At 33.4% G+C, this 24,967-nt stretch overlaps 5 protein-coding genes across 9 annotated transcripts; 3 read left to right on the top strand and 2 right to left on the bottom strand.

Moving 5' to 3' along the window:
- Positions 1 to 311: 311 nt before the first annotated feature.
- On the bottom strand, positions 312 to 3,398 carry Bma-sek-1 (Uncharacterized protein; the record flags this gene model as incomplete). Of its 2 annotated transcripts, XM_001899418.2 has the most annotated exons (10): positions 312 to 404; positions 670 to 856; positions 1,030 to 1,172; positions 1,315 to 1,431; positions 1,569 to 1,706; positions 1,875 to 2,024; positions 2,174 to 2,260; positions 2,386 to 2,518; positions 2,972 to 3,053; positions 3,380 to 3,398. In XM_001899418.2, 10 exons carry the CDS (start codon positions 3,396 to 3,398, stop codon positions 312 to 314), a joined length of 1,149 nt encoding a protein of 382 aa, XP_001899453.2. The 2 variants fall into 2 exon arrangements, with proteins under 2 accessions (XP_001899453.2, XP_042929527.1); XM_043073593.1 differs by lacking the exon at positions 1,569 to 1,706.
- A 1,613-nt stretch (positions 3,399 to 5,011) lies between these two features.
- On the top strand, positions 5,012 to 7,683 carry Bm10974 (Uncharacterized protein; the record flags this gene model as incomplete). Its single annotated transcript, XM_043073592.1, has 6 exons — positions 5,012 to 5,038; positions 5,194 to 5,373; positions 5,600 to 5,670; positions 5,810 to 5,984; positions 7,233 to 7,427; positions 7,534 to 7,683. The coding sequence occupies 6 exons, from the start codon at positions 5,012 to 5,014 to the stop codon at positions 7,681 to 7,683; spliced, it is 798 nt and encodes a 265-aa protein (XP_042929526.1).
- A 1,130-nt stretch (positions 7,684 to 8,813) lies between these two features.
- Positions 8,814 to 10,682, top strand: Bm6299 (Uncharacterized protein; the record flags this gene model as incomplete). 2 transcript variants are annotated; one of them, XM_043073590.1, is made up of 7 exons in its annotated part: positions 8,814 to 8,981; positions 9,141 to 9,205; positions 9,275 to 9,392; positions 9,604 to 9,727; positions 10,143 to 10,225; positions 10,285 to 10,466; positions 10,589 to 10,682. In XM_043073590.1, the coding sequence occupies 7 exons, from the start codon at positions 8,814 to 8,816 to the stop codon at positions 10,680 to 10,682; spliced, it is 834 nt and encodes a 277-aa protein (XP_042929524.1). The 2 variants fall into 2 exon arrangements, with proteins under 2 accessions (XP_042929524.1, XP_042929525.1); XM_043073591.1 differs by having other exon boundaries at positions 8,877 to 8,981.
- Positions 10,683 to 12,470: 1,788 nt separating this feature from the next.
- Positions 12,471 to 14,389, top strand: Bma-tsp-15 (Uncharacterized protein; the record flags this gene model as incomplete). The annotated part of the gene is made up of 7 exons (XM_001899421.2): positions 12,471 to 12,569; positions 12,761 to 12,952; positions 13,220 to 13,294; positions 13,420 to 13,530; positions 13,706 to 13,809; positions 13,982 to 14,141; positions 14,339 to 14,389. The coding sequence occupies 7 exons, from the start codon at positions 12,471 to 12,473 to the stop codon at positions 14,387 to 14,389; spliced, it is 792 nt and encodes a 263-aa protein (XP_001899456.1).
- A 1,727-nt stretch (positions 14,390 to 16,116) lies between these two features.
- On the bottom strand, positions 16,117 to 22,086 carry Bm13827 (Uncharacterized protein; the record flags this gene model as incomplete). 3 transcript variants are annotated; one of them, XM_043073587.1, is made up of 13 exons in its annotated part: positions 16,117 to 16,236; positions 16,515 to 16,565; positions 16,957 to 17,116; positions 17,317 to 17,543; positions 17,664 to 17,873; positions 18,045 to 18,203; positions 18,340 to 18,495; positions 18,603 to 18,741; positions 18,832 to 18,962; positions 19,076 to 19,171; positions 19,309 to 19,428; positions 19,652 to 19,749; positions 22,002 to 22,086. In XM_043073587.1, 13 exons carry the CDS (start codon positions 22,084 to 22,086, stop codon positions 16,117 to 16,119), a joined length of 1,752 nt encoding a protein of 583 aa, XP_042929521.1. The 3 variants fall into 3 exon arrangements, with proteins under 3 accessions (XP_042929521.1, XP_042929522.1, XP_042929523.1); XM_043073588.1 differs by having other exon boundaries at positions 22,011 to 22,086; XM_043073589.1 differs by lacking the exon at positions 22,002 to 22,086 and having other exon boundaries at positions 19,652 to 19,738.
- Positions 22,087 to 24,967: the final 2,881 nt, after the last annotated feature.

Genomic DNA, 24,967 nt, shown 5'->3' with positions numbered 1-24,967 from the left:
TACAGATGTCTTCTCTTCTTTATAGATCCTGCGTTACTGCAGTAAATCCTACAAAACAGAAAAGAAGTTAAAATTCATTCCAACGATTTTAGGTTAACTATACATATTCTCATTCTTAAATTTCAAGATGACAATTAGTAATTCATTAAGAAACTAAAAGTAGCAATCAACTATCACTATCCTATATGAATCCTTTAAAATGTATACAGTATCATCGTCAACACAAGAATTCTAAGCTAGAATGAAATTATGCAAGTCCTTACATGAAAAAAAAAAATAGCAAGATGATTAAGGACGCGAAGACTTTGATTTTAGAAGAGAAACTGGTTGCTTAATGAGGTCCTTTGGCTAAATAGGCCAAATGCTTTTGGCCTAATGGTTTTGAACCGCCCAAGTGACATATTCTGAAGAGTAGTTCAACGATAAATAAATTTAAATGCAGCGTTACAAAATAAAAAACTTCATCAGTCGGTTTCATTTCTACTGCAGCTGATGGAAGTTAGCGTTACTGTGAGAATAAAGGAAAGAAGGAGAGGGAATCAACTGTAAAATATCCCAAAAAAAGCTAAAATCAGTTACTAGGGACAGCAAGTCTACTACACATTCTTCAAAAAAATTATTTTCTGAGTAAGTCACTTATTATCGATTATGATTTTCTGATGGACCAACGAGTTTTGGAACTGGCGTCTCAGTATTAAAATTCTGAAGAACGGATTCGCGTTCGCGTTCTGCTACACCCAAAATGTTTTGGACGAAGGCTCCCATTGAAAATTTATGATCATTACGAGCGTCATCCAGGAATCTATGAACCAACAGATCTGGATATTTCGGCCTGTTGTTGTAATCTTTTGTCAGGCTGAAAATATATATATATATATATATATATATATATATATAGAGAGAGAGAGAGAGAGAGAGAGAGAAGAAACTACAACTTTGTGTCGTATCAACTTCAAAAAACGAACTTTTATTAGTTTCACATCTAGAAACTGAAAATTAAAATTCATCAAAATCTGAAATACTACATACCACTGAGCAACAAAATCCTGAAAATTATCGCCGAATCCCAAACTGTGAGACAATCTTGGTGCTGGTTCATGAACAACCTGTTTCAATTGTTCAAATGGCGTTTTCCATTTGGAATACGGATGGGATCCTGAGGCTATTTCCACCTAGAAGCAATCAATTAAAATTTTGAATATGAATAACAATGAGAAAATTAATAAGTGGACCTAAATAAAATGAGGAATGATAGAAAAACCTAGCCAAAAACTGATAATTATAATTTTGATATGCTAAAACAGACGTACATACCAGCGTAATACCCAAACTCCACACATCAGCTCGAACATCATAAGCAACCTTCTTTTCACCTTCAATTCTTTCCGGTGGCATGTAAGGTTTGCACCCTGCATTCACTGTTTTTGCAACCTAAAGATAGCTCTAAACAAACAAATTTTAAAATATTTTGAGTAAAAAATGTAAGTTTGTTTTGGCTTCATCCATGGGAACATGCTAGACCAAAAAATTCTTGGTAGAAATGCTGCAAAATAAGATATATTACTTACTGAATTTGTCAAATGACCTGAAATGCCAAAATCACAAATTTTCACTGCTCCTTGCTTATTGAGCAGTATATTTGATGGCTTAACGTCCCGATGTATTAGATTCATTTGCTCCTTCATAAAATTCAGTCCCTCAACAACCTAAATTTTATTCTATATTTCTCTTCCTTTAGAACAAGAAATTAAATAGTTTATTACTAGACGTTACAGTTTACCACTCATATCACCTTACTCCTTGCCTAACAAACCAGCTTCATATAAGTGATACCCATTAAATAAGTTAATATTTAATTTCAACACTCCACTCACCGAAAGAGCACATTTAGCTATGAACATTTCTGGCAGAGGACCACCTGAATCGAAACACATTCGATAAAATTTATCCAATGATGTATCCATTACTTCCATGCAAATCCATACATCGCCTTCACGAAACATTGCTCCGTAAAAACGCACCATCTAAAAATTATTTGAAAAGCATGTATGTCCAATATGGGTAATATAAAAAGTTTATAGAATATTTGAAAAGTCGAAAACAGGACTGTCAGAGCCGCTTAAAACATTAACCACTAATATAACAACTCAATATTTCAAAGTATAAGGACTACCTGTGGACAGCAATCGCTTTTCATGCAAGCTTGTAATTCCACAAGCATTCGTTTCTGACTTTCATCATTTATTTGAGAATGAATACGCTGAAAAAATGAAATTTTCAAAGTTCTTTTAAAAGTTATAGTTCACCTCTCTCTGCAAACCTCAGAGCGTGTTACGCCCTTCTAAAATAAGAATTATTGAAAGAAGTTTGTTATCTTAAACCAACCTTAACAGCTATAACAGTATTCGTTTGACAGTGACGCATTTTTTCAACAACCCCATATGCTCCCCTTCCAAGTTCTTCAATCTTCTCTAAGTCTTGAGCTCGTACTTGAACCTCGTCACCATCTTCCGAAAACCTACAAATACCCGATGCTAAGAAATATCACAACAGAATTTGAGGCTCCTTCCTATTTGTAAATAAGAAGCAATCAATTTTGGTGTATTTTATTTTTTTTTCTTTATTTTTCATTTTTTTTTTTCATTTTTTTCTTACATCATATACTTTTAGGATAGTCGGTACAGAATGATAGTCTTTTATCAAAAAAACTCATTTTGTTAAAAGCTTTCTCGCTTAAAAGTGACGTTAAAATCCGTCTAAATATATATGAAATAAATACAGATATAGTTCAGGATAGTAAAAAACGCAAAAACGTTTGCTGAATTTATTTCCAGTAACTCCCAACCAACTTGAAATATATTTAAATGCCATCCAAACAGTTCTTTTAAAGAAATTTAACGGAAGGAAAAAAATTTTTATAAATGTATAATCAGCACAATGCTGATGATTTAAACTGGAATGTACATCTTACTTCATCATGCATTTATCGTCAAGATCGAGATTTGGTGGACTTTCAGGTTCAGGCATTGTGAGACGTCCCAGTTTACTTTTACCTGCAAGAAAAGCGAACTGCCAAATATTGTCTTTTTCAATTTATTTAAATGAAGTTAGAGGACATGGTCAAACAATAACTAACAAAAATCAGAGAGTTCAAATTTGGAATCCATAGTCAACTGATAGTTGAATTAAACGGAATGGTTCTGTAAGAGAAAAGAGGAATTCCGGTAATACTGACGTCTAACCACGCCAGACTGGAAGTTACATTAGCACTGGACAAAGCAGTGGTGCTATGAACTGCAAATATATTGCTCTGGGATAAGATTTTTTCTGTAATCAAATAGATCAATAAATCAAAATTGAAACGTCAAAGACTGCGTACTAGAAAAACGGTTCGGCATTGTCCGTGACTTGGTAGTTGGCAAAAGCGGCAACTGCTATAGCTAAAATTGAAGTTGGAGTAATCTCATTTCAGCAACAATTAATTAAGCAGAAAACTTGTCCGAAACTAAACTGTTTTCATTGATAATATGCAATCGCATAACCTGGAATTTTTTTTAATTTAGGAATTAGCGCTGAAATCTAGAAATGAATAGCTTATACCAATATCGCAAAATTACTCATGAAGCAGATGAATGTTCTGTTGTTTTTCATTTCTTTTTCAATTTCATAAGTCACTCAATGTTAGCTGAAGAAGTGAAGAAGGAAAGTATTATATTATATATTACTGTTCGATTTAGGTTTACATCAAAAAAGGGAATTCGATAATTGCTGAAAGATGTTGAAAATTCAAGGGCTCAGGTTAGCAGCATTCAGTATTAAGTGACGGGAATTTCAAAAGAGGTTTTTTGAGTTATTATACAAAAAATATGAATAAGGAAAGAAGTACTGGAAAATAAGCCTTACTCGCCTTGATTTCCTTCCCAAAAGAATACCATTTTCTACGATACATTCACTCAGATTAGCTACAAACATCGTATGGTATTTGAAGTATGGATAGTTATAGCATGAATGGAATGTGCTATTCACCAATAATAAATCAGAACTCTGTTTTTGTAGCACTACAAGCAAATATTTTGCATAATGCATGGTACCAGAATTTTAACACTACCGATTGACTTCTCGATAAATGAAATCGTCCCGTGTATGGAAATATTGAGATCTCGTGCGGTACCAGTGGCAAAAGGGAGAGGGGAAGAAAGGACAAGGACTGGAGAGGTACCACACCCAACGAGTGCAAACAAGCACATACAGGACATAAAAGAAAACCCTTCAAATGGTTCTAAATGATGTCGGGAAATGTCGTTCCCAAGCTGATTAAATCAAAAACGTCCTTACTCCGTCTCTAGAAACAGTAAAAACACCTAAAGACCATGGCATCCGTCAATATTTTCATGCAAATATTGCGCTGTTACAGCTCACATAAGCGCTTATCATCCGGGAGGATGATGTGCTGTTATCTCGGGAGAACTTTTCCGATATAACGTTGGACCACGTAGAATAGATATGTTATTATGATTGTCGTGCTTGTTAACATTGTTTGATGTATTATTTATGAGATGATGAAGTAGAGAAATATAATAGACAAGAAAGATGCTGCTGTAGGGTTTGATAAGAAAGACTGATACGGGACATAACGAAGTGAGGGCATTTAAACTGTCAAGAAGAGAAGAGCTGCAGCCACTAATCTTCTCGTTAAGTGAAATACATCATATAGGACACATGGGTGTTCTTTTAAAGTTCTTTACGCAGCAGCAAATAAGTTGTTAAATGGTTTTAAAAAAATGTGGCAATGTTATGGTTTGTATGGTCTTATTAGAATGTGTTGCTATAGAGGTATGATGGACAAAGTTTTTTGCGGAGATCCTTCAACAAACTGTCGCATTAGCCGGCGCATTGGGCATGTGTCCTTTATATCTTCATACAAATGCAGAGAAAACTGTTACTACAATTTCTGCACGTTCGCTTTTTCAGTTTACTGTTAAATCATCAGAATTTTCATCGAAGTTTATTTATGGTTGATACAGTATCAAAGCGAGTGGTAAGTATATTATGCATTAATGCTACTCTATTTGGATGATTAACTTTTTGCTGAATAAACTTTTGGTTTCTTTCGAATTGCGACCGTATTGAATTCGTTTAGATGCATCAAATGTTAGTTGTTCTTCATAGCTGTCGCAACTTCATTTTTTGTAGAATATTCAGCTTACCTCTGGCATAGATTCACGTAATAGTGAACCTTCATGTAGTGAAGCATTCGTCATATCGTCACCTACAGTTTCGGTTGACTTGCAGAACGAACCATTGTCGCCAGTGTCTGAACGCTATCGCCTTAAAAAATTCCACCTGCAACAGAAATATGAATATATTTATATGGTATTACGTGCTTCATTCAGTAGCTTTTTCGTTTTTTAATCTCTTTTTCATTAAACAGATATGCCTGCTATGTACCTTATTGTGGATATGAAGTTTTTCGACTTTGTTCGTTTTGCTGTATTATTCGAAATTCTGTAGTTCAATTTCTAGCAGTAATTTCAAAGATTGTAGGTGTACTTCTTGTCTAATATGTTTAAGTCGTTTAAAATCACTGAACAACTTTCAGTCCAACAATCGGTTGCGGAATCGTTTATATCATATCAAAAAAGAAATCAATCATTTAAAGCGCCTGAAAAGGTTTACTTTGTGCTTATTTGTCGTCTTCATCGATGCCAACAAAGTATTTGTGTTTTCTATTGTTTGCGAACCATAAGCTGTCTTGTCACCTCAAAAGCTGATCAATAACTGTTAATGATGATAAGTATTGGTTGTTTAGAGTACTTTGTCAGCGATTGTTCACATTTCGTGATCCGTTTATGGATTCATGCCTCGAAATTCCGGATAATGATCCGACATCTCCAACAACAGAGAAGATTTCAAACGATGCAATGGGGAAACCATCTAGTAGTTCCAAAAAAAAGAAGGCTGCAGAAGTTAAAAGAGTTAATCAGGTTAATCACTTCTTTGCGGTCTTCAGCTTTAAATGATGTAAATGTTATCATCGCACATCAGGTATCTTCCGGAACGCACGCTCCAATAATGTTTACTGATGGAACAGATGAATGTGGTTACCAAATATGACAAATATGACAAAATTCAATATCAGTTGTCTCAAACAATTGGTTAAACAATTACACTACTAACGCTTACATGATTTCGTTTGATAACTTTCGCGGCGGTCTGCAGTTAAGCTACGAAGTTTGTTATAGAGGCGACTGCAATTATCAAACAGAAAACTACTGCATCGTTCAAATCAACCCTAGGTTGCAGAGAGGATCAAATGGGCAAAATTCTAGGTGCCATGTTGTCGAAGGATTCCAACATAAACATTTCATTACCACATGCAGTTCGCTAATAAGGGGTGGATGTAGACTGCATATTGCAGGAGAAAGGTAAATGTTATGCGACGTTCTAAGTTAATGCAAAAATTGTCTGATACCAGAGATCTATACGAAAAACGGAAGTGCAATGTTTTCGAAAACCGAAGGAAGATGGAGAAGTGGGCTTTGTCACTACAGAAGTTGATACTGCCATATTTCCATTTGCTCAGAAATCAAAATTGGTAGTTTTGTAACATTTACGGTCGTCCAAGTAAGCTTAGATGGGAGGAAAAGCTTTTTGGATATTCGAATATTTAACCTATTAACAGAGAATTATTGGATTATGAAAAATCAGTATTAAGGATGTAGAAGAAAAATGGACGTTGAAAAATGGACATTTTTTTGTTTAATTTAGTGGATTAAAATTGAAGATTGAAGAAAAAAATTGTTTAATTTAATGGACCAAAAGAACAAGGGCTTACGATACCAACACTTTCAAAACGTTATAGAAGTAACTGCTTGAAAAAGTAGTGTCTTTAAGGAATAAAGTGGTAGAAACCATATAGAAGGTGCTGAGGTCATGCATTAAATATTAGCACGAAACTTTTCGAATAGTATGATTCAAATTCATTTGTGAAAAAATAAGTAAAAACTTTGTAAAGATTTTCTAACCCAAACAGTGTTCTTAACTGAAAGTGCTCCAAGATGATGAAAGTGAAGCTTCTGATGTAGAACATATTCAAGGTTTATGTTGGGCAATACAAAATACGAGGCAGTTTTACTATCGGCTTTGACTTCAGTTGTTTCGAGCTTGAAAAATTGTTGTCTCGCAGGAAATTTATCTCAGTTATTGTTTAAATTCCAAATTATGTTTTTTAGCAAGTAAATGAAGTGTCATCAATGGTAGAGATAGCGAAAAATAGTGTCATATCAATAATAGACTCGGTGATTACTGAATCTCATGAAGAACGTGTGCGTGCCAACCAGAACTCTACTGGTCAAAAAACTCCTCGGCAATCTCCCACTCTTCCAGTTCTAGGCGAAACAGTGCGAAATGAAGCAGAGATCGGAGAGGTAAACATGCTTAGATTTCTTTGATTTCATCTTAACATTTGTGGAACTTTTTTCATGAGTGCAATTTTTTTTTTTAATATGTCGTGACTTTTTTTTATCATTACAGGTCTCTGAAGATGGTGAACCAGTTACTGAAAGGATGTTGCGCGCTTCATCTATAGATCATTTGTTACCTATTGATCCAGATTCCGATCCTAATAATGTTCTTACTGGATTTGGTGAAAATCTGGAAGAAAATTTTATGGCCGAAGACTAGAGTTGTTAATAACCTGTAATTGTGCTGTTTGTTTGAATGTGAAATTTCTGTCCGTTTTATTGGAGTGGTGGTGATCCATTTACTTTCGAGAATAATCTTCTGCAACAGATTTATTCTGAAATGAAACAAAAATTAGGTTCAGAGTCTTTGAGTACTGATTTCTCTCATGATTGTACGAAGAAACATGTAAAAGAAACTAGATCACTGTAGGTTTAATAAATAGATTTAATTAACAAATCTACTGCAGAGGTCTTTTAAATTTAGTCATAGTGTTGTTACCTCAGCAAAGTTCGTTAGTTTCATGTAATATCTAAACATTAGTTTCATGTAATATCTAAACATCGTTTTATTAGTTAAACAGTGATAGTCACTATTTAATTGCAGTATCACAAATTATAGCTTATTTAGTTTGTAGTTCAAATTATAGCTTATTTAGTTTAGTTTATTTAGTTCTTTTATTTATTTATTTATTATTATTATTTTTTTCTTTTTGATATGTATTTTATGTATTTTTTTTTTTTTTTGATTTAAAGTATGTTTTTGATAATTGAGAATGGTACGAAATTGATATTCATATGGCACTTTTTGATATGTATCAGTTCGAATTTCGATTTGATAAGCCTTTTATGAGAAAGAATAGACGGTTATAAGCTAATTGTGGGTTTTAATTTGAAGTTGTCAGCTTTGTTCTTTCCCGAGAAGCGCATATGTATAAACTATAGTTCAGATGTATTAACTGTGTTTTTTTTTTTTGTTATATCGTCTTTGCAGAATTGTTTGTCTCCTCTACATAAACGATTAGCATTAAATTAAATATATTGCCATATCTTGTAATTACGCTCTCATTTGGGTTTTTTCAATCACATTCACATTTGTATGATTAGATTTGGCAGCTGTTACGAATCAGTTTTGTAATATTTCTGAATGGAATTAATTACTTTTGTGACCGTTCGAACGACGTATATGTTTTTCGTCATGTTATTCTTTCTGTGTTTAAAAATTTCCAGGTTTGGTAATGCTTGAAACTGGTTATTGTGTTGACGTTTTCAAACTTTTAATTTGCCGTTTATTTTCTACCAAACAACTAGCACATTTTTTAGGCTGCATTCTGTGGTGCATAGGGGCACTGTATGTACCTCGCATTACTACGGGTTGTAAGTCGAAAATTTTCGAGAAGTGTTGTAGACCGAAAAATGAAAGTCATACCTGTCCCAGCATTGAGTGATAATTATATGTATCTTTTGGTTGATGAAAAGAGCAGTGATGCTGCTATTATCGACCCGGTTGACTTGAAAGGCGTGAGTTTGCATTACTTGAGAGTTAATCTGATCTTATCAGTCTTTACTGATGCGCTTGGTTGAAGTAGGAAACTGTAAGTTTAGGGACAGAAAATACTTTTGTTGTATGGAATATTTAATATTTTGTAGAATGAATATTGAAATGGCGAATACTTGCAGATAAATAAAACTGTCAAGGAGAATGGTGTGAAGCTTACATCTTCCCTGGTTACTCATCATCACTGGTATAATTTCGATCTATTTAATCAACTTTATTTATCATAAGCAGCATACGGTACTCTCCTTACCTTCAGGGATCATGCTGGTGCGACGAATGAGCTTTCTGACGAATATCGTGGGTTATCTATTTATGGAGGTGATGATCGTATTGCAAGTATTACCAACAAGGTGAGGGATGGTGATATTTTCAAGGTATGTTACATTTTTAGTAGCGCATTCGATTGAGAAGTGGGATTTGTCAGTTCCACTTTTTCTGTGCTACTTATTTATAGTTAAATTAAGTACTGGTAGCAGGGTTTACCGTTTTGTCTGGAAAAAGTTGAAACCGTTGTAATTAAGTTCAAACTACGACGAGTTTTTGGATCAAATAAATTATCATAGTATAAAGCTACCTCCGCCACAGATCGGTGAACTTGATGTGAAGTGCTTGTATACGCCTTGTCATACAACGGGTTCCGTTTGCTATTATGTTACCGATGGTAGTGGTGACAAAGTAGTTTTTACTGGCGACACACTGTTTATAGGAGGTAACAAGAGATTTTCTTCATTTCTTTACAACAAACTGCAAACTTTTTAGCCAAGAGTGATCATTACCATAGGAAATTAGTGCAGTCATTTTCACAAATCAAGCCGGAAGAGTAGATTTTATAATTACTTTACATTTGTTTTGTAATAGTATGTAAAGTTGTAAAAGATGAGGTAGACTTTTTGTTATACTTTGTTTCTCTTTTTTATAAAGGTTATTTGATCTCACAAGCTTCATCGTCCAAGCTGATTTTCCAAAATCAGTCAGAACACTGTTACTTTAAGCTGACAGTAGTTCTGCTGATTTCATTTCATAACATATTTTTTAATATCGCTTTTTACCTATCTTTACGTTTTCTTTACCGAATCTTTACCAATAAGAAATATTTACCTTTTCTTTCTCTTTTATTGTTACAGGATGCGGACGTTTTTTTGAAGGTGATGCTGCAGATATGGATTCTGCTCTGAATAAAAAACTGGGCAGTCTGCCGAATGATACGGTACTTCATTTTTACGATTAGATATTCAGTGTTATTGTATCCCAATCGGTTTATTTTAGAAGATATATTGTGGACATGAATACACTGTTGAGAATCTGAAATTTGCTCATTCAATTGAACCAAAAAATGATGAAATTACGAAAAAATTAGCTTGGGCAGAAGAACGACGAAAGGCTGGCGACTATACGGTACCTTCTACAATTGAGGAAGAGAAACGTTTCAATCCTTTTATGCGTGTTCGGTTAGTGTTTGCAAAAAACGCTTATTGTCGAGAAGGCACAAAGATTGGAATTGCTATACATTGCTTTATCAAAGGGCCATTTCTTTTTTTTTTGCGATATGGTCTGACTAATTTAATTTCAGCATAAGTGATGAACTGAGAAACGTGACAAAATCTTCAGATCCTATCACTATTATGGCAAAGATCAGATCTATGAAAAATAATTTCCATTCATAGTGTAATCTTTTTGCTTCCAATTTCTGAATTCGACACTTCATGCGTATCTGCATAAGTATTTATCAGGATTTTGCGAATTGGTTTTTATGTGGACCGTTGGATTTCATGTTTTCGTCGAAATATAATGCAGAATGTTGTGCCGAGCAATTTGCATAAACTATAAGAAAGCCTTCTTTGTTTTTAACACTCCCAGAAGACCAAACATCTAACGTGGCCTGCCCAACTTCTGAGAATGTCATTTCATGTTTCAAAAAGCAATGCACGGAAACTGTAGCACATATCAAGAAATTCTAAACAATTTACTTTATGTATATGAAGCTCTGATATAGCAGTTAAGTGAAATCGATAATTTATTGGATTTGATAATTTGTTGCATTAGCTTTATTTTCTGTTTTGAAATTGGAATATTTTCACATGATTTTGGGAATGTGCTATTTGTGAAACTTGAACTGGATGGGAATTTGATTCAATCTACTGGGAAGTACTGCTTGGTAAGCTGTGCTGATGTCAGGATTTTGTCGTCTGTGAATTGAGCAAACTGGGGTTATGCTTCGTGTTGTATTGTACCTTCAGCACAATTGATGTTTTAAATGGCTATTGGGAGACTAGAAAACGATCGGAAGGGGAATGGGGAGAGGGAGGGGCATGGCGGGGTATTGTGATGCGGTTGGATTTCTTTGTATTAGAGATTTTAGAACAACCGCTCGTAAAGGTTTGCTGTTGGCGTCCATCGCTACAATCAATAACAGCGTCCTATTCGTTGTTTCTACTTTGAATTTGAACTTTCACATTAGTTAGTAAAATAAAAAAAAAAAAACCTCCGAGTTAGCAGAGTCAACCTTTCGGAATATGTTGTAACGAAACTGGAAATTCCAGCACTTGAAACCCAGTTTCGTAGGGGAATAACATTAGAGAATTAACTTCAAGTTTTGAAGTTTCAAAAAGTCAATTGCATCAGTGCATGTTCGGGGCGGGTTTTATTAGGATACTTTTTACATTCTTTAAAACTAATTTTCTATAAGAAATTTATTGTTTCTGTAGAGGCAATATTTTACTGTGGACTTCCAGAATCAAATGGTTTGTTAATCAAAACAACTTTATAAGTCTAGCAAATCCCTTCCATTATCGGAAATATGATATGTTTCCGGCGATTTTTTAAGATTTGTCGCTTCTTAAAGGATATTCACTTCTTGTCTTATAACTTTTTGAAAAAGTAACCCTAGGATGGCTTTTTCTTCAAATCGTTACTTTAACTCATGTGGGACTTATATTGTCTTCGAGAAAAATATTTTTTGTGATAGGGGCGTTGCTATCAAATAATTGGAAAGGTATTCACCTCAAGCATTTTCTGACTGGCAAAATGAACTGAAAAACACGAACAAGCATCAAATTGCTTGCTATTGGTGCTTAATACCAGTCGCATCTCCGGTATGTGTCTCTAATTTTCTCATTTTTTTAGATCTTTTTATTTAAATGCTTTAAATGAAATGTATAGAGTTGATTGCAATGTTTACGCGAGTTATCAATTAATGATTTGTAGTAATAAAAATAAATGGTTTGTAGGTATAATTTCATTTTGCTTTTTGTACATAAATTTAAACTTATGTTAACAAAATAATTTGTCAATTTCAATAGAAGCTGATTTATTTTCAGATAAAGTGGATACTCATTAATTTTCATAAATTTCAGGCCATCAAAAGATCAATCACTGGTTTAGCTATTTTCATTTATAAGCTTTAAATTTTCTAAAGAATTTCTTATTTCTGGATTTTCTGGAAATACTGCACAATGTTTTTGGCCGATGGAGTTTTTGGCCGATGGACAGCTTACGGTATATTTGGAAGGACAACACGTCTAGTGTTCTTCAGCACACAGCTTCTTTCAATTGTAACAATTTTTGCTTCATGGGAAAAAATGTTAAATGGATTTTGATAAAACTGAATATTTTGATCAAATTCTGGTTAAATTTTTCGTTTATAAGTTTATGTTTCGCACTTTGAAATCTACAGGAAATATATTAAATGTATTCGTAACAAATGTGTTAGAAGTTTGAAATCAAATTTTTCTTTCTTCTGCAGATAGCTTTATTAGCAGTGCTAATATACGGTTGTTGGTTAATACAGAACCGATCACAGTACGCAGAACTGCTTGAGCCAAGTTTGTACGTGGATGTTGCTCGTATTATGGTTGTCAGCTCAATATTTGCACTTATTAATACTAGCATGTCGGTTTATGCTTTAACAAAAGAAATGCGATGTTTCGTGTATTCGGTTTGTTCATCTTTGAGAAAGTTGTATAATTAGTAAAAATGAGTATGATGACGAAAATTATTCGGTCACTACAGCATTGCAGCATGCTGGTTATAGATATTTATAAAATGCTAAACTACTTGAGCTAAAATTATTTCGTATGCTTCACATTGCATATCGTGTAAGGACAAAAGAATGAATGTTAAACATATCATTAACTTATTTTTATTGTTTGAAATAAACATATAATAAAATTTCAAATGGGAAGAGTTTGTGAAATTATTTCAGTATGTGATAGCTAGCGGAGTAATATTTGTAATGATGTTTATTGGTGGTATTATGGGTTTCGTATTCAGACATCAGGTCTGTTACTTTATTGAAGGTTGAAACAAGCGTTCTGACCACTTATTTATTTCGAGAGGTGGACTTGATTTGATTTTGTGTCCATATTCCATTGAAATCTCAGACTTTATCAATGATTTTTGCAGTTACAATATAGGATACCGCTTCATCTAAAAATGCTTACATCACTACGTGAACTTTATGGGTTACCGGAAATGGAGAGAATTACTTATGCCTGGGACGAACTTCAAAGCAATGTGAAAATTCCAAGCTTTTTTGCACGAAGTCTTTTTTTTTTTACTTTTTCACGCTTCTTTCTACAAACAGTTTTTTAACCGGTGGGATTTCGACTTCATGTGTCAATATAATTTATACAAGGTACGTTCAGAATGAGTATTGAATGAATCTGTTTTTTTTTTTTTTTTTTTTTAGTTCAATTGCTGTGGAGTAAATGGTACCGATGACTTGAGGATCTGGAAAACATCGAAATGGTTTATGCATCAAAAAGGATTCAAGCAAAAACTTCCACTGTCATGGTTTACTTTCGATTGATTAAATTTGTTAATCAAACTCTGCAATAACAAGTTTAAAAACTTGCCCTCCACTCAGTCCATCATTTGAACTCCATGCACTCATAAAAAGATTAGTTCAAACATTTCAGGTCTTATATCTTATATCGTTAAATCGTTTCGAATACAAGATTTTTAGCTGTGTAAATGAAATGGTCCAACGTTGTCTAAAAACGGACCTGTATCATCCGGATGAAAGTGTCGTTCATAAGGAAACATGCTACATGTTACTACGGTCCGATTTATTAGATGTAATGCATGTGGCTGCTTGGCTCCTTATTATTGCAAGCGTAATCACGGTACTATTCTCATTCATCTTTTCATTAAGACTTTTCTTAGTCTACCTGATATTGCGGTTTATAATTAGTAACTGGAAGCATATCTACACTCAATATGTAATGTATTATTTTGAAATCCAGACTAACTGCTTATAATATTTCATTTCCAATTACCTACATTCAATTATCCAAGAAACCCAATTTGAATCCTTTTATAGGTAATACCTGCTGTGTTCGCAGGTATTTATGCTCTTCTGATCAAGAAGTAGTCAAATTTGTGCTGTTTGCTTCCTGTACTTATGATCTAATGACTAAAGCTGATAACGATGAATATAAGCAATTTTTATATTTTTTCCTGACTAAGGAATACAAGATGGATGCCGCTGCTCTGATGTGCGTTTGTATTCTGGTGTTGAAGTTTTTAAAAACCATTGTTTACCTATGGAATAAAGTGAAATAGCTGTTCAGGAAGCTAATTTATACAGATGAATCGCAAAATGTAAATGCCTTAAATTTCTAGTCCATTGGCTATTTTAGTTACTGAAAATTGTGCATTTCTGGTTAACTGAGAACTGAGGATAAAGAAGGCGAGGCAGAAATATACTATGTGGTACTTTAATTCTCAAATCTTTCCTTAGATCTACGGCTCCAAAAACTTGTCTGCTAATCTTTTGAGGTTCCAACCAACACTTCGCATTCGAATTTAGTAAAACTTCATACCAAAATTCCATATTAAAAAGAAAAGCAGTTAGTTAAAAACTCACATTTCCCAACCAAGTCATTGTTATTTATCAAAACGCTATTCTCCCGAGACATTTAATTCAATTTTATATAAGTGAATAAACAGGGGAAGTTTTACATTTTACCATGCGCGTTTTCCATTAATCTTATCAGTAATTCAATACCGTGCAACGGCACTTGAAGAGTTCTGTCTTCAGTCTTCTTGAAATTTGTTCTGTGGAACAAATAAATTTTATGAAATTACAGATTGCTTTACGACATAATAATGGACAACAGAAATAAGTTTGGAGAAGTCTCCTCCTAATGACTACTTGAGATATACTATACTATTATGAAAATTAATCTATTAAAATAGTTCTTTGGCAGGAAAAATATACATAACTAATTCTATCAAGTTCTTGTATTCTTCCTGCAACACGGCCAATAGCTTTTCACAATTAAAGAAACACTACTAGTAATTCCAAACTAACAAAAATGTAGAGTTCCCTACGTATTAATTTTAATAACTGCAATATCTACACGACTTCAGTTATGAAAGGTTCGCATCATCCTCACGATTCTGCCAGAAAATGCATCATATTCTAGAAGATTATAATCACACGAACTGCATTTCAAGCTAAAATGGGCGAAATTCATATAGTCGTCATCAATTAAAAATCTTTCGCAGCAAAACTAGAAAGTTATCAGCTGAATTGAAGCGTACTTCAAAGAACAGAAAAAATATACTGAATTAATAAGTAAAGTGATAAATAGTTCAATGCAACGAAACGTCGCTGCATGCGCTTTCACGAATCTTATATAATTTATAATTTATATATGTAAAATTGTAAATGCACGAGGATACTGGATATTTCAAAAACTTCTGCAAATCTAGAAGAAGCGAAGTATTATTGCAAACTACGCCCCTTTAATATTAGAAGGATTCGACTCATCAAATTATAAACATGCATGAAGAGGCTATACTAATTAAGGCTACCTAATCGAATAACTAACAAAAATGGATCAATTTTCTAATTTGTGACATATATTTGCACATGGATGTGTTACTGTTTCATGTTGTCATAGCTCCTGTTTCCTCAGTGTTTTCAACACTGCTACATCAGTTTACAGTAGATCTCAGGAGATAGCATATTTTCTGTTAATGCAAAATTCTTCATAAGTAGAAACACTTCATAGTTAGAAATTCATAGTTTGCACAAACTTATTCAAGAATCATGTGTAAAGCATGAAAATGATGCACCACCAGGAAAAAAAATTAGATGATAGGTTGAGGGTAACGACTGTTATCGATACGCTTTCTAGCTACAATTTCCTGTTCTTCGGAGAGCCAAGGTGCATCAGTATTGAAATGTATTGGATCGCAACCAGGTATTTTCTAAAAACGGAAAATATGTAAGGTCAGAACATTATTTTTATTTTTTATTTTTATTTATGTATCTATGGGATGGGGTTACTTGCATCTAAAATTTCATACCCCAAAATAATACAGCTAAAAATATGAAAAGTCAACTACCATCTAAAGAACTTTATGCATTATTATACACCACTCAAGTGATCGATGTTTAATATACAAAACAAAAAAAAAAAAAAAAATAGCTGAAACTTTAAACAGCTGAAGAATTTAAATAAAAATTGTATTTAAATAAAAATTACTTTCCATTTTGGAGAAGTCAGAACACCTATTGTCGCCAAGCATACGAACAGCTAAAATTTCAGAGATTAAATTTTCAGCAAAATAATGGAAATGCTTCAGTTCCAATGCGCAAAATCAAATGAAATGGTTATACAGAAAATTAAAAAGCTAATCATCATGAAAGTGCAGCCATTCAATTTACTGAGCAACACATGTTTTCCTAAAATAAACTACAATACTCTCACCACACTATTACTTAATTCAACTTCCCTCAACTGTTTGTCAATATAAAGCCTTTTTCACTTGTTTAATGCTTTCAGAATATGTTTCGGCATATATGAACTAGACATTTTGTCATTCCTATCTCAAAAGATGTGTATATCGAATTTAGTGAAGGAAAAACTAATATTGTGGATAAACATCGGATTATGAAAACTTGGTTGAAAGCAGTCGTAAATATACCAAATAGCAGACGAATATAAGATATGCGAGGGATGGGATCAAGAGTACTATCCAGATGTACCATGTGTTTCCCAGCTCTCCAGTTATGTAATCCGCGAAGAAGTATAAATTAATAAAAATTACAATACAAGACACAAGTAACGCCGAAATTTGGAAAAATCTAAAAATGAATTGCAAAATAAGGAAGCCGAAAATAAATTACTCTGTAGAAGAAATCAAAGACAAAAATTAGACAGATCCACTAACATGAAATTTTTTGTATTTTCGTATAAGCCTTAAGCCCTTTTTTGGATAAAAATGCATTCAATTTTACTGCATAATATTTAAGAGTTAAAGAAAACATAGAAAGAACGAAGAAACCTGGAATTTCGAAAATCTAGCATGACTTTGGCACTAGATGTAAATGTTACCACTGGAATAAGCGCAAAAGGCAGTTGCACCATTTGAACACAATTTAACAAATCATTCATCCCCGTTAAGTCATGCATACTATTTATGCGCAATGCAAGCAATAATGCCGGTACAATTGTTATGCTACGAGTAACCAAAACTCGTTTCCAACGAGACCAACGGATTTGCAAGAAACCCTGCAGTACATTACATGAAAGAAATTTAATAATTCAAAATTATCGTTTGCAGCACCCGACTTCGTTAAATCCGAAAATAACAGCAAAAAAAATAATATCATTTCTAGTAAACAGACACACCTCCATCACAAATTGCCCAGTATAAGTACCAGTCATCGTAGAACTTTGTCCTGCTGCCCAGATGCCAATACCCCAAACATAGAGAGAAACCAAACCAAATTCACAGCCAAGAAATATGCCACCTTTGTATAAATCCGATTTAGCCGTCTCATTATCATAAGGAAATGCTGTAGCATCCATGCTATCTTTACGTGCGTCACAATTTACCCTCTACGAAATAAATTTAAACGAAATTAAATCAAATTAAATAGACAAAATTATACAATACTACAGCACCAAATGGTTTTATGTAGCGTACTGATAAATTCTCGACAAATTTTACTTATTTTGAATTATGTCAAAGTTGAATTCAAATCTTCGTGGCACAAAATGAAAACATACTACTTGGTAATTAGTCTTGCTATACAATCCATGCGCAAAAACAGCAACAACAAGTACATTAATTATAAAACTACATAATAATGCAACACCGGATTCGATAAAGAAGTAGAAACTTGCTTCCTGGATGCTGGCTTTCCTTTTCCTATCTACTTCGCGACTCTAAAAAATATTTTCTAAATCCAGAAAACATAAATGCAACCTTTAGATTTAGCTGAGCATGAAACCTATACAAACTTTACCAAATGACTTCATTTATTTCTAAGTTAAAGAGCAAATAAAGTGAAGCAAGATGAACCTTAACAAGCGCGGAATGAAGGTATAAATTATGAGGCATTATGACAGCACCAACAATACTAACAGCAAGCATGAACTGATCACGACCACAGCCTTCGCACCACGGTAAAAACATACCTTTCAAGACCGAGAGCTGATCCGGTTTTACTATTACATACTGAAAACATTCTTACATTTCAAGTTTGTTAAGAACATACCAGTAAACTACTTTATTTCAATGTCAAAAAAAAAAAACATACCAGAAATTTCTAAGCGATAACTTACTTCATAACCGAAGGTAGCCCCCATAATCGCAATCAAAATTACGAAGAAAACTTCTAGCTTTCGAAAGCCATAAGTATCCAAAAATAAGAACAAAAATGTTTCTAGAACGGTAATGAGAACGCCAATGTATAAAGGAATCCTGCAAACACTCAAAATTCTCGAATTTTTTGAACAAGTAGAATATCATGAATAGCTAATATGGATGTAAATTTACATGTGAGTAACTCACCAGCCTCCAGTTACAAGATAGATTGCAATCGATGTACCGATAACTTCCTGCATATCGCTTCCAATAATTGCTATTTCAATCATTACCCATAAAAGGAGCCGCGGCGTTCGTGGGTAATATTCATACGCCACCTAGTAAATGAGGAATTTTCATTTCATTCTCGACGGATTATAAATATTGTAAAACTGACAGAATCGTAGCTTTCAGTATACTTTTTTGTTGTTTAAAAAAAAAAAAAATTCACTTCTGCCATATGCCTGCCACTTACAACACCCAAACGAGCGGATAATCGCTGAAGAAACAAACCAATAATATGTGCAGATAGCAAAACCCACAGGAGCTAAAAACAGAGCAATTTATAGTTCCCTATGATGACTGATTTGAAATATCTGCTTCCGTTTTTTTGTGGACTTAAATCTAACCAAAAAAAAGTGATTAAATAAAAGATACTGCTTAATAAAGAGTTAGAAAATTTACTCGATACTCAGCTTGTGACCCTGATTGCAAATCGCTTTCAATATTTCCTGGATCCAAATAGGCTATGCTCATCAAAAATCCGGGACCCATAAAGGCCCACAACTTTCGAAAACTGAATCCCTACAAAATTATCTAATGACAGCTGACATAATTTAATTAAGAATAAAATATTAGATTACATCTTTAGCGGCTGAAACATCGATTATTATGAATGTAAGATGTAAGAGCGCTGTGAACTTCCATTAAAAGAAAAAAATTTAGAAATAAGCTTTCTTCATATTTCTAGATAAGAGCTACGTAAGAAGTTCTCAGCATAACATAAAAAATTTAATCATTAACCTACCGAATGTGGAACCTCTGGTATTTTAACTCGGTTTTTAAGCATGTGAGAGTCCGGATGGATAATATCTTTTGCATTTTTTTCCGACATCGGATCAGGATCTACAATTATTACAAAAACAGCTGATTTCATGGATCATAGGTATGCAAATAAAAAAAAAAAAAAAAAAAACAATCACAACACAAAACACAGTCAACGGGATGCATTTCAGCAAGAAATAAATTATTCATTAAATTCCAAAGGATCGAGCTATCTTAGTAATGATATAATAGGACCCCATATTTTCTTATATTAAAAGCTCTTTACGATGCCCTCATTATTCTCGCAGTTTCCGACATTTTGTAAATTAATTAATCATAAATTTATGAAAACTTCGGCGTTTATGATGAGCAGATAACTTAAAACGGCTACAACTGGCAAAAATAAAGTACTGCTTAAACAGAAATCAAATGCACCTGAACGTGCATAAGCATTTGCATTTTTTCCAACGTTCTCTGCAAAGATAAAGGATTCGACGACTGCATCTTAAATACTATAAGACTTCATAAAATGTGGCAAAGACATAATTGAAGACCCTACTGCCAATATATTATATCTGAAGCGTTTCGTTATTTAGAATATTCTGTTAACTTCACTAAGTATTCTATAAATACTTGCTTATGAGAATGTTCTAAGATGTAATGAGAATACTAAACTTATCTTAATAAGAAACGACTGACATTTAAATAACTTTCAAAACGAAACGATCAATATACATAGCAATACTATACACAAAACTTAACGATTTTCTTATAAACTTCAACAATTAAAAACAAAAAATTTTATCCAAATCATTTTAATTATGTTATTCATTTCGTTTTACTGTTTACGAGCAGTGCTGTTGAGAAGTGACTTTTCATCTTAAATGTGAATTTACAATCAATTCTTAAAGACAAACTGAAATAATAAAATGAATTTCAAAAAAATACTTAAATCAAACCTGCTTTATGCCATTATTTCTGTGGCCCAAACTGATGGTCTTCCCTCTTTCAAAACAAAGAAGAGAAAAAGTTTTATTAAAAATAGTCGATCCATAATTTGGGAAAAGATAAAGTTGGTTTCACATAAACTAAAAGAACCAGAAAAAAAAATGAATGAAATGAATAACATGACTAAAATGACTTAAAGCATTTGCATCACGTCATCCACTCAATTGCCGAAACATAACCTCCAATTATCTGGGAAATAATTTACGAATTCTTAGACAGAAGTTCACCCTCGTCAGCAGACGTAAATCCGTTGAATGAAACAAAATGTCATTCACATTCGACAATGAGTTCCCCAGAAAGGCTATATCCATTAAACATTTCGCGAAGTCAGTAAAGCAAACGATCAACAAGTCAAATTTCACAACTGCGTTAAGTGTTTCAGCCACCACACTCAAGAGAGAATACATAAAAATGATATGCAAAAATGTAATGAAATAAAAAGAATTACGAAGAATGTATTGGCGAATAAACAGTCATACTTCAATAAGGTTAGGCTAACAAAATAAACAGAAGTGGGAAGTGAAGCATGCCTATATGTTAAGGCAATGACAAAGGCTAAAGTTTACTGGAATGTTTGTAACAGTCCGTAAGTCAATAACAATGAAACATCACGGATGCAAAGATCAAATTTACACACAAAGGCAATGTCGGTTTTTTAATTGATCATGATATAATGCTAAAACGAGATATCTCATGAATGATTTGGACATGTAAATTGGAACGAAGCTCAATTACTAACTGGGAGTTCGAAAAAAGACGATGTTAGGAACAAGTTAGTTAGTGTGTACTCTTCATTAAAAGAGATAATCGTCAAATCAAAGAAATTTTCATTTTGAAGTCGAGACCAAATATTAGAAAAGTATCACTAAAGTCTGTAACACCAACAGATGGTAACAGTGACACATGTACTTACATATGATAAAAAACGATAGACGAAGCAATAGTTAAGAGGATAGCACAAGAAAACTGAAAGCGATAAATAGAATAATCAAAAAAAAGCTGATAACGATACACAATGAAGCATTTCTACATGATAAATATGTGCCACTCACAGAGTAAACATTTTCAATACTTGAATCATCATATATAATACTGATATTATGTATATCAACTCATCCAGATCATCAGATATTTATTTTTCGAACTATTTCGAGATCAGTGTTTCGCTGTTAGAGTTTTCTAATTTTCTACCATACACTGCTTTCCAAACATTCTATTCAGAAATTGAAGAAAAGTAATTTATTAGTAATTGTTCATGTTATATACGAAAGAATTTATGCAAATCAAATAAAGAGCTGAATTCCTATAAAATAATCAAAACGAACCATCATCACCTTCAGTTTGAGTGGAATCTGAACTAAGCAGGCATAAATTCTCGTCAACTTCAAGTATATCAGTACTTCCATACATTTCACACTTCACGTCTTCTCATTCAAGTACCACGTTAGATTCTGGAATAACAAAATATTTTCATGAATCGTGCACAGATGCACTAAATCACAGACGGCAAGACCATTGCTTTACCCAGCACGTTCTCTTCTGGGAGAGTAGCGACTTCATTTCATATGAACCACACGAATTTCTTGCGAAACTGTTTAGAAAATCCAAATACCATGTTCCGCAAAAGCATAAATAATTACTGCTGACTTTTGCAGGTTTGACTCGATTAATTATGTTTCTTAAAGGAATATAAAACTCGGCTTTTGCAATTGTTAAAATATGAGACTACTGTACCACACTTAGAGGGTACTGAAGAGAGCTTTTACGATAACATAGCACTTCTGATATAGCAGCTTTATAATAACTGTATGAAATCTCCACATAATATTCTCTTGTTTAGGCCGAAATAAAGACATAACTATAAAGTAACTATTAAAAGTACTGTCCTCAAATACCAACCTATCCAACTTAAGATATCAATTAATTTCGATGCTTAACCAATCAAATATTTGTACGGGTCTCGATTTACTGCATAATTGATCAAAATCATTCACATACAGTACATACGCATTTCTTTAAAAGTCACCCTATCTCAGACTGCATTCTGAAACGGTTGGATGAATGACTATCTTTCATACATGACAACAACTAACACTGAAATTACCTTCAATGCATTTCGACAATAACACCGACGACAGCAGAAAATCGATTCGACTGGAGAACATGGAAAATGAATTAATGGGCAATTCCAACAAAGTGCGGTATCATATCGAACGGAGTTAAATTTAACCCCAAAGGTCAATTAGGAAATATAGCAAAAAGAAAAGAAAAATTCCACTCTTCCGCAGAAATAAATGTCTTTATCACTTTTGAACACAGCACATCTTTGCGAGGCTTAACTGAATTAGGCAAAAATAACATAAATAGGTGGTGTGGATGTTGCAAAGTCCTAGGCTGATATTGAAGAATGCAGAAAAACGCACTGTTGAACAACTGATCTTTAAACTGAAGCCGTCATTCAAGAATAACTGAAGCTTAAATGGAAACTTACTGATGTTAAACAGTTACAACAATAAAATGTTCAACTAGGAAACAAAGTACATTTGTCATTGCCAGGTCAGAAATTATCCAAACCCTTCCACCTATAAAGTAGAAGGCTACAGTGTAATTTCAATAAAAATTAGTTATTTTCATCTCATGCAATTATTTTATATTATTTTCTGCCTTCAGAAAACTTCACATTAAAGGCCTTTCGAAAAAGGGGTACTGTTGGGACGACATGTAGAAATAATGAATACTTTCATTGGAGATTGTTATTTTTATATTTGTCACATGGTATATCCATTTTCTTCATAACTGATATTTTGAAAGAAGACATCTCATTTAATGAATATAAAAGTGCATCAGTATAGGTTTATTAAAACGATTACGCTACCCATAGCACTAGATTTCGACAACTTCCATAACAGAAAACTTGACTTAAAAAAGCAATTTCCACAGATACAATATTCCAGTTACTAATGACTTTACCACATCATCGAAGGTGTTACCTGTCCCTTGCGCAGAGTCACTCGTTTACTTCTAAGAATGCGCCATCTAACTTCACTAGGAAAGTAGTTCAGGTTGTTTTTGGCCACTTTGGCCATTGCAAATCAATGAGAATTCGTCACTTCCACATACAAGCTCATCATTGCTAGTGTGTTCCGCAGTAATAATAACCAGTAAATAAATTTCAATTTTGTTTTAATTTCCGCTGGCTGGAGCTATACTGGGTTTAACCGGGTTTAACAAGCAATAAACGTATATCAAATAAAGTGGTCCAAAAAACAACAAAGCTTAGGCAAAATCGAAACTATTGGTCATTACATATTTATGCATCTACAAATAAGTAGCAGTAAATTTTATAGTTTACAGTAAGAAGAATGCAAATACAGCCTCAAAATTAATACCGGAAGATAATTACCAGTGCAGGGAACAATGAGGTCATTTGATTCTTTCCAAAACTTTACTGCTACTTATTGCAGGCTTGTGAAACTGATAGATAGACATACTCATGAATTTCTTCGGACTTCATCACAACAGCAAATGTTTAACTTCTTCACTTAAATAACGAAAAGTGATTTCAAAGAGCTAGTCTTATATCAGGGTATATGATATTTATAAATCCAGAAATACATGAGGAAAGGAAAAAGAGCTTTCCGCAAATACTTTTAGACGTTACAGCGAGCGAACCGCATGTGCGAAGAGGGGGCCCTGGCATTGAATGTAATAGTCGATCAATGCCATATTATTCGAAAGTATTAATAGATTGAAAACCACTGTGACCAAAAATAAACGTTTCACATAACTTCTCTCTTTACACCAAGGTGCTTACTGCTTAGAGTTTTTTTTTTTCTTTTTTTCAAAAAAATCTGCAAACTTTCTCAAAAGAATACCAGTTCTTCCTTAATGCAATTATTTAATCCTTTAGATTCAGTATTGACAGTCCATCTTGTTGTGGTGTATCAATCGCAAAAATTCAAACCGTATTTTGATATTCGGCTGTTGTTTCGTTTTCCTACCATGACATCCATATGTCATATTGTAATGCGGAAACAATGTCTGTAAGATATGTATGTCACAGTTTTGTTCCGTCCGTTCAAACAAGCTGTGCATGTGTAAAGTTCTCATGCCAAAATAAATAGTCTACCTCTAACAATGCAACTGGTAATCGAATGTTAAATCAGCAAAGCATTCATAAAATGTAATGGGAAAGTTCCAAAAGCTTAATTAACTATGACCCACTAAGTGCGAATGTACAATATCCCAGAATTTTGCACAAAAAAGGAAGCGAATGCATCGCTAAACAGAT

The sequence above is a fragment of the Brugia malayi genome, assembly GCF_000002995.4.
Source record: "Brugia malayi strain FR3 genome assembly, contig: Bm_v4_ChrX_scaffold_001, whole genome shotgun sequence".
NCBI classification, from domain to species: Eukaryota; Metazoa; Nematoda; class Chromadorea; order Rhabditida; family Onchocercidae; genus Brugia; species Brugia malayi.
This window is presented reverse-complemented; position numbering and strand designations above follow the sequence as displayed.